The sequence below is a fragment of the Mus caroli genome, chromosome 6 (genome assembly GCF_900094665.2).
Source record: "Mus caroli chromosome 6, CAROLI_EIJ_v1.1, whole genome shotgun sequence".
Taxonomy (NCBI): domain Eukaryota; kingdom Metazoa; phylum Chordata; class Mammalia; order Rodentia; family Muridae; genus Mus; species Mus caroli.
In genome coordinates, this window is record NC_034575.1 from 37130500 (window position 1) to 37140573 (window position 10074).

General features: G+C 41.7%; 1 protein-coding gene across 1 annotated transcript; it reads right to left on the minus strand.

Moving 5' to 3' along the window:
- Nucleotides 1–7308: 7308 nt before the first annotated feature.
- Nucleotides 7309–8262, minus strand: LOC110295548 (olfactory receptor 10AC1). Its single transcript, XM_021164037.1, has one exon. The coding sequence runs from the start codon at nt 8260–8262 to the stop codon at nt 7309–7311; it is 954 nt and encodes a 317-aa protein (XP_021019696.1).
- Between the last annotated feature and the right edge of the window lie 1812 nt (nt 8263–10074).

The window sequence follows — 10074 nt, forward strand, 5'->3', positions numbered from 1 at the left end:
CTATCTTATCTATCAACTCGGATGCACTAGATTAAGAATATTTGGGTTTGGGCTTATTTTTATTTGAGTGTGGAAAGTTATGCTTTATAAGTAAAGAAGTAGCAAATACAGATGAAATAAAAATAAGTGGAAGAATATAAAGAAGAAAAAAAAACTAAGAAAATAAAACAATAAACAAAAATGTAAGTGAAAGTAAGCCATATGTAATGGCTACTGCCTGTGGTCAGTGCTTGAGAAGCTGAGGCAGGAGGAGTATTACAAATTAAAGGCATCTGTGGTTTCAGAGTGACTTTGAAGCCCATCTGGACCACAGAGTAAGACCGGGTTTTGTTCTTCAGAGAACATAAACAAAAGAAAGTATATGATAATTATGGGGAATAGTCTTGTGGATTTAAATATAGACAAAAATACATTTAAGTTTATCTTTTGAAGACAACAAAGAGGGCTTGAACGGATGTGTGTGGAGCTTAAGTCATGCTGCAGATTGGAGACAGGGCCTGAAGGAACATCCACCATCACTGAAATCCCTAGGATCTGGGAGCAACACCATAGCTGCCAAGGGTCTAATTTAAATCTGTCCTACTCACTGGTCAACATATTGGACTCTGGTGTTAATATAATGTTAAAATAGCTTACATGGTTAAAATAAAATACAGAAAATGTGCTGATTGTTTGAGATGAAAGTAAAAGAAAGCCAGCTAAATCATTGGGGAACTTGGGAGGAAAATCATTTTAAATAAACAAATCACATCATTATACAGCATTAAAAAAAAAAAAAAGATTAATGATCTAAACAGTCCCATATCCCCTAAAGAAATAGAANCAGTCATTAATAGTCTCTCAACCAAGAAAAAAAAAAAGCCCAGGACCAGATGAGTTTAGTGTTCTATCAGACCTTCAAAGAAGACCTAATTCCAATTTTCCTCAAACTATTCCAGAAAATATAAACAGAAGGTACTCTACCCAATTCATATTATGAAGCCAAAAGTACTCTGATATGTAAACCATACAAAGACCCAACAAAGAAAGAGAATTTCAGACCAATTTCCCTTATTAATATCAATGCAAAAATACTCAATAAAATCCTTGCAAACCGAATCCAAGAACACATCAAAGGGATCACCCATCATGATCAAGTAGTCTTCATTCCAGGGATGCAGGGATTGTTCAATATACGGAAATGCATCAATGTAATCCACTATAGAAATAAACTCAAAGACAAAAACCACATAATCATCTCATTAGATGCTGAGAAAGCATTTGACAAAATCCAACACCCATTCATGATAAAAGTCTTGGAAAGATCAGGAATTCAAGGAACATACCTAAACATAATAAAAGCAATATACAGCAAACCAGTAGCCAACATCAAATTAAATGGAGAGAAACTTGAAGCACTAAAATCAGGGACTAGACAAGGCTGCCCACTCTCTCCTTACCTATTCTAGATCATACTTGAAGTCCTAGCCAGAACAATTAGACAACAAAAGGAGATCATAGAATACAAATTGGAAAGGAAGAAGTCAAAATATCACTACTTGCAGATGATGTGATAGTATATATAAGTGACCCCAAAAATTCCACCAGAGAACTCCTAAACCTGATAAACAACTTCAGTGAAGTAGCTGGATATAAAATTTACTCAAACAAATCAGTGGCCTTTCTCTACACAAAGGATAAACAGACTGAGAAAGAAATTAGGGAAACAACACCCTTCAAAATAGTCACAAATAATATAAAATATCTTGGTGTGACTCTATCTAAGGAAGTGAAAGATCTGTATGATAAGAACTTCAAGTTTCTGAAGAAAGAAATTGAAGAAGATCTCAGAAGCTGGAAAGATCTCCCATGCTCATGAATTGGCAGAGTTAATATAGTAAAAATGGTTTTCTTACAGAAAGCAATCTACAGATTCAATGCAATCCCCATTAAATTTCCAACTCAATTCTTCACAGAGTTAAAAAGGGCAATTTGCAAATCAGCTAGAATAACAAAAAAGCTAGGATAGCAAAAACTATTCTCAACAATAAAAGAACCTCTGGTGGGATCACTATCACTGACCTCAAGCTATAACACATAGTAATTGTGATAAAACTGCATGGTACTGGTACAGTGGCAGGCAGGTAGATCAATGGAATAGAATTGAAGACCCAGAAATGAACCCAAACACCTATGGTCACTTGATTTTTGACAAAGGATGTAAAACAATCCAATGGAAAGAAGACAGTATTTTCAACAAATGGTGATGGCTCAACTGGTGATTAGCATGTAGAAGAATACAAATTGATCCATTCTTTTTTCCCCCTTTTTATTTTTTTCTGTAACTTTTTTATTAGATATTTTCTTTATATACATTTCAAAACTCCTTGTAAAAAGCTCAAGTCTAAGTGGATCAAGAAACTCTACATAAAACCAGAGACACTCAAACTTATAGAGGAGAAAGTGGGGGAAGAGTCTTGAACATATGGGCACAGGGGAAAAATTCCTGAACAGAACACCAATGGCCTGTGCTGTAAGATCAAGAATCAACAAATGGGGCCTCATAAAACTTCAAAGCTTCTGTAAGGCAAAGGACACTGTCAATAAGACAAAATGGCAACCAACAGATTGGGAAAATATCTTTACATATCCTAAATCTTATAGGGGGCTAATATATATATATCTAGAAGTTGAACTCCAGAAAACCAAATAACCCTATTAAAAATGGGGTATAGAGCTAAACAAAGTACTCTCACCTGAGGAATACCGAATGGCGGAGAAGCACCTGAAAAAATGTTCAACATCCTTAATCATCAGTGAAATGCAAATCAAAACAACCTGGATATTCCACCTTATACCAGTCAGAATGGCTAAGATCAAAAACTCAGGTGACAGCAGATGCTGGCTAGGATGTGGAGGAAAAGGAACACTCCTTCATTGCTGGTGGGATTGCAAGCTGGTACAAGGACTCTGGAAATCTGTCTGGCAGTTCCTCAGTAAATTGTACATAGTACTTCTGAAATATCCAGCAATTCTTCTCCTGAGCATATACCCAGAAGATGTTCCAACTTGTAATAAGGACACATGCTCCACTATGTTCATTGCAGCCTTATTTATAAGAGCAAGAAGCTGGAAAGAACCCAGATATCCCTGAACAGATGAATGGATACAGAAAATGTAGTACATTTACACAATGGAGTACTACTCAGCTATTAAAAATAATGAATTCATGAAATTCTTGTACAAATGGGTGTGTCTGGAGGATATCATCCTGAGTGAGGTAACCCAATCACAAAAGAACACACATGATATGCACTCACTGATATGTGGATATTAGCCCAGAAGCTCAGAATTCCCAAGATACAATTTGCAAATCACATGAAACTCAAGAAGAAGGAAGACCAATGTGTGGATACTTCCATCCTTCTTAAAAGGGGGAACAAAATTCCCATGGAAGGAGCTATCAAGACAAAGTTTGAAGCTGAGACTGAACGAATGACCATCCAGGAACTGCCCCACCTGGGGATCCATTCCATAAACAACCACCAAACCCAGATACTATGGCATGTGCCAACAAGAGCTTGCTGACAGGAGCCTGATATAGCTGTCTCCTGAGAGGCTCTGCCAGTGCCTGACTAATACAGAAGTGGAGGCTCACAGTCATACATTAGATGGAGCACAGGGTCCCCAATGAAGGAGCTAGAGAAAGTACCTAAGAATCTGAAGGGGTTTGCAGCACCCTAGGAGGAACAACAATATGAACTAACCAGAGCTCCCTGGGACTAAACCACCAATCAAAGAAAACACACAGAGGGACTCTTGGCACTAGCTGCATATGTAGCAGAGTACGGCCTAGTTGGTCATCAATGGGAGGAGAGGCCCTTGGTCCTGTGAAGCTTATATGCCCTAGTATAGGGGAATGCTTGGGCTAGGAAGCAGGAGTGAGTGGGTTGGGAAGCAGAGGGAGTGGAGAGTGGATAGGGGATTTTCAGAGGGGAAACTAGGAAAGGGGATACCATTTGAAATGTATTAAACAAAATATCTAATTTAAAAAATCAGAGAGGATATAAAACATGGCCCACTGAATCAATTAGCATGGTGCATATGGTCTCATAGAGACAAAAGAGGCAAGCAGGGGGCCTGAATGGATCTGCACCAGGTCCTCTATGTATGTTATGGCTTTTAGCTTGCTTAGTGTGTGTACATGTGTGTGTGTGTCTGTGTGTGTATGTGTGTGTGTTTGCCTGCTCTTTTCTTCCTATTTGGTAGCCTTGTCTAGCCTCGATGGCAAAATGTCTTTTCCCTTGTCTTAATTATAACTTGTTCTGTCCTGTTTTTCTGTAGTTCCTTAGAGGTCTGCTCTTTTCTGAAGAGGAAGCAGAAGGGAAGTGGAGGGAGGAGACATGTTGGTTGGGATGTATTGTATGAAAGATAGATCTATTTTCAATATTTCTTTTTAAAAAGAAGTAAAATTAGTGTGTCAAAGGAGAGAAGTATTGCCAGAAACCGGGATGTAGGAGGCGAAACTACCCTGAGAGAGAATTGCTGAAGAAGACATTTGAGAGTAGTCAAGTGATCTTTTACTGTTAAAAAGTTTCAGTTGCTAGTGGAGTTAAAGCTTAAGAAAAAATATTTTCATAAAGAAACCTTCTGAATTGGATATTTGTCTTTACTTCTTATTTGTGAGGTAAGAATCAACATTGTAAGAATTATTGTTAATCCTCGGACAGATCTCCTCTGATCCAGGAATCTGTGTGGTTCTACCTAGATCCAAGGGTCAGGTACATGCTTGCTGTTACTAAACCTTCTGGTTTGATTTATTCTCATTGGTGTAAGATACTTACCTTACCATCTAAGGAGCTCTGTTGGGCTGCAAAGTTTTTTGCAGAAACTTTCGATGACCCAGAGGGGGCTACTAGAGAGATCCCTGTCTTTTTGTTGAGACTATGTAGAGTCTCTCCACTAATGAGCCTTTTTTTTTTTTTTTTTGCCTAAGAAATACTTATACTTCCCTGAGTACATAGGTATATAAAATAAACAATCAAACCAAAAAAAAAAGAATTATTGTTAACTATTTGTTGAAATTCCATATTTTTATTATTTGCTTTGCATTTACATATGCATAATATACATATATATACATTATTTCAAATTATTTTAAAAATAAATACATATGTAATATATCTACTGTGAACTCTATTTGTCCTTTTCTTTTTGTTACACAAGCTTTGTTTGCTCGTCTATTGGCTGAGCCCAGAGCTTCACACATGCCAGAGAAGTGTTCTTCTACTGAGTTATGTCTTCAACCCTCTTTTTCCTTACTAATGTTTAGGGGGCATTGGTCTCACTAAGTTGCTCAGGCTGGCTTTGAGTTCACTTAGGACTTAAGAAAGACACTGGATTTTTTTTTTTAAATCTTTTTGCCTCATCAACTTAAATAGCTGGTATTTTTATGGTTGTGTATTTCTGATTTAAATCTTTAATCTTTCTTCTCTTAGTGTGTGCTTGATGTGTAAACCTAAAGCTGCTTATTGTTCCTAGCTATTTTTACCTTCCCAAGTGGTGTATGTTGTCTTCACCATATTTTACCTCATCTCTGCCTGTCTTTCCATAGCCCCACATCTCCAGTCCAGACCCTTATGTTTTCTGTGGATTGTTGCTATAGCTCCCACTTGTTACCTCTCTTATCTTGTACTATTGCTAAGCCACCTCCTTAATGTGCACATGTGTTTGTACCATATACATATCCCCACAGACTTAGAAGTGCAAGCTAAATGTGTCATTGAGAACCCATGCTAGTTTCCTACAAAAACCTTGGCTGAGGGTTACCATAACAACCACCCTGAGATAGCAATCAGTCATTCTGACAAGTCTATATACTCATGATTTTTTAGAAACCATCTATAATATCCTAAGATATTATGGGAGAGAGGGTCTGTAACAGCATGTTTTTTCTTCTACTACCTCCTCTTGCTCCCATGAGCGTTCACAGTGAAATTAAGGAGAATCAGGTTAATGAGTAGGGCATGGGCATTTGACAGTGGACTTCTAGATGATTCAACCACTTCTCCAAAAGCCATGTTCGAGAACTTAGTCTTCATCAGGCAGCCTCCCCATGCATGCTATCTGTGTCTGATCATATGGATCACTTAGATTTTGCCCTGATGGCAACTGAGACGACTGAGTCTGGAAAGATGGAGGGAAGAAACAGGCCCAGGGATCAACCCTCAAGCCTGCTGACTACTCCTTACCTCTGTGTCCATGTGTGAGTCTCTGAGTACTGGCTCAACCTCTTCTTTAACATTTGTCTTTGTTCCCTGGCTAGTACCTGCCACATCCATGGCCCCAGCAGCCACCTATAATCCCCAATTGATTCATCCTCTTCAGCCTGCACTGTGAACCTTGGGTTTGTGTCTTTTCTGCTCTATCATGGTCTTCATTGTCCCAGCCACATATCAAAACAGAGTGACAGGCTCTTTCCTCCATGGCTTCTGTTCCTGGGCTCTATATTTCAGCAATCGCACCACCATTTACCAAATGACCTGGGTTAAAAATGATCCCCAGAGCTATTTCTGCCTGGTTCAATGTCCAGTCAAGGTTATATATGTTTGTTCTACTTCTTCATCTCTGACTCTTCTAGCAACATCTAATTTTCTGTGCAGGAACCCTGAACCAGTTTCCATTGCCTCCCACATGGGAGGTGGAAACTGATGCCCAATTATGTCTGTCTCACTGCATCCAAGCTATCAGACAAAGGCCAAGGGAGCACAGTAGCTCACAGTACAGATCCTTCAGCCATCACTGAGATCCTTTTCAGTATGCTTCAGCCTTTGCTAACCAGTTTTGCTTGGCTCCTTCTCCATCCTTCTCTTCTGGCTAATGCTTATTAAGCTTCTAGTTTTCCAAGTAGCTAGAAACGGTCTGTAACAACTCCACTCGGCTTTGACAAGTCTAGCGTGATTAAGTGGTCTCCAAGCTACTCTTTCCATGTGCTATATTGCTCTTCACATCTGCCCTTCAAACCATAGGCATCATACAAAACACTCACTGGCTAGCATAGGCCTGGGAATTATGGGGAAAACTTGGCAGGAATCAAAGGAAGCTCTCAATGTAGATCTAGGTCTCTCCACTTCTTGATATTCCTCCAGGAAGGAATGAAGGACACAGCCACCCCCTGTGTCTCTCTTCTCTTGCAGTTGCCAAGTTCTCTTTCCTAAATCTCACCCTTGAATTCCCAGGAGCCTCTCCAGATGCAAACACTAAACACTAGGGGACACTTCAGCAAATAAGAGTTCCTACTCTATCTTGGTCTCTGCCAGTTATCAGGGCTCACACAGACCCTGATCCACGGAACCCCAGGACCCTGTGAATGGCAGAAGTGATCTCCCGGTTGCGCAGGCTGTAGATAAGAGGATATAGAAGTGGTGTGACATTGGTATAAACCAGCGCTAGTGTGCGATCCAGTCGCGGGGAGTAACTGGATTTTGGCCGCACATACATGAAGGTGGCACAACCATAATGCAGGAAGGTGACAGCCAGGTGCGAGGCACAGGTGGAGGCAGCCTTGCGTCTGCCTCCACCACCATGCAGGCGGCGCAGGGCAGAGGCAATGGCCCCGTAAGAGGTCAAAATGAGCATTGAGGGCAGCAACAGCAGCACCAGGCAGGCTCCTAGCAAGGGCAGCTCATCCACATAGCTCCGTGTACAGGCCAAGTGCAGCAGTGCGGTGATGTCGCAGAAGAAATGCACCAGCAGGCGGGAGCCACAGAAAGGCAGGTGGAACACTGCCACCGTTAGCCCCACAGATACAGCTAGTCCTCCAAGGCAGCAGGCCAGGGCCAGGCGTGCACATAGACCTGGGGTCACTATAGATGCATATCGCAGGGGGTGGCAGATGGCCACGTAGCGGTCATAGGCCATGGCTGCCAGCAAGAAGCACTCAGCCCCACCCAGTGCCACAAACATCTGCATTTGGACAGCACAGCCCAGGAAGGAGATGGGACTGCCCCTGCCATGGCCAGGCATGCTCAGGTCAGCTAGAGAACGGGGCACCACCACTAGCGTGTAGCATAGTTCAATGGCTGACAACTGGCAAAGGAAGAGCAGCATGGGTGGCCTGCTAGGCACGGAGATCACAGCCACCAGAATGAGCAGGTTACCACTCAAAGTGGCCAGGTGCACGGCCAGCAGCACCAGGAAGAGAAGGGGTCTCAGATGTGGAAACTCAAAGAAACCTTGAAGGAGAAAGCCACGGGGTGTTGTGTTATTGCTAGGGATGTCCATGCACTGGAGTCAGGTGGCACCTGTGGAAGAGAAGCAGAGGAAGGGTGAGCCTGTGGCAGTGGCCTTTCTGACGGCTGAGAAAGGATTACTTGGGACTTAGAACAGAATAGGGAGGGGTGGCTGCAAAAATGGTCCACGATTCACTACTGGTCCCTCTTCCCTACCACATCTCCAAAGGGATATCTTACCAAGCAGTGCAGCCTTTCCTGTCTTCCATACTAGATCTAAGTAGCTGCTTTTTCAAATTTCAGTTTCCAGAGAAATCCTGATTCCCAGAGGAGCCTTTGGTCTTATATCACATCATTCCTGACCTCCATATAAAGAGTCAAGCACTGGCCACACTAGAGTTATTATATGGGTTCTGTTTTACCATAGGTCTTAGACTTCAAGGTCCCCCAAAGCAGGATGCGTCCCTCCTCTCTACTTCTCCATCCTCTTCCTTAGCTATCTTTGCCACTCTGAACTGCCTTCTGAGTTGTGTCATGGAGTCATAGAGTACAACATACATATGGGTCTTCTAGACCACCTCACTCAACTTCTTAGTTTTAAAGAGAAAGATATAACTGAGCTGGGATTGGGGCTGGAAATACAGGCTTTAAATTCTCAGAGAAATTAATAAAGCGAAGTAAAGAAAGAAAGAGAAAAAAGAAAGTAATTTCCCAAGACTGAATCTGGAAGTCCCCACAGCTCATATAATGTTCTAGAGTCAGGTCACTGGAGTCAATCAGACAATATATATTACTTTAACCTTCAATAGAGACCCAGCGTTATAGTAATACTGGGACAGACACTCAGGCAGCCAGGATGCTCTGTGGGAGGCCCTGTTGGAGTTGTCAGGATCCAAATTCATCAGACATTGTGACTGATACTCTAGGAAAAGTGGTGTGTGTCTGTCTATCCTGGCTCAACTCTCAAAGTGAGTACCTTCCTCAGTTGTCATCAGATCCCAGATTCTCTCTGTCTGTGACTCATCTGTAAGTAACAGTTGGGAAACAGTGTCACTCTGAAGGTCTACTATGCTGCTCAGAGTCTTCTGGATGTCACAGATGTGGGATGTCACAAAGGCTGCGGGGCCTGCAGGAGGATGTTTGACCTTTTAACAGATGTTGAAAAAAAAACCCCTATTTTTAAAAATTCATTATGGCTTTTAAACACTTAATCCCAGACTCAGACATTCAATGTTCTAATCAACATGGACTGTGTAATTTGTTCATAGTCCTCATGCCAGGGTGCAAGAGTGATGAAGTCAGGTGAAAACGGCCACACATAGTTGAATGAAAGAGCTACAAGGAGAATGGCTTTTTCCATTGAATGCACCTTTTAGAGAGTTTTGATTTATAGACAGCATCTTATTCTCTTTCTTGTAGTGTTTGAAGGGAGCATTTATTATTCTAATGCAGGGAGAGGTGGGTGGGGCAGGAATAGGCTTGAGAGAGGTAGACTCACTTCCAGTGGGGTTTAAACCCTTCCCACCTTTTGAGAGGAGGTGAATTTTCCCATCTATTGAACGCATTCAGCCAACCTGAGTCCTGTGCCCATTCTCAGCCAGATGCTGCAGCATTAGGAATGAAGTTCAGAGGGACAGAATTGGTATCTTGAGGTTTCAGGCAGATCAACCTTCTGGAGTACCCAAGACAGAGACAGCTCTTGAGCTGCCTCTGCTGGCCTCCTTACCACTTCCTTTTCATCTCTGTACAGAAGCTAGTGGAGTGGGTTCTAGAAGGAGAGACAGACACAATCTGTTTTAATTTCTTCCCTTTCCATGATGTAAACCAGGCAGATGGCAAGAAACATTGGGTGATGGATCAAGCA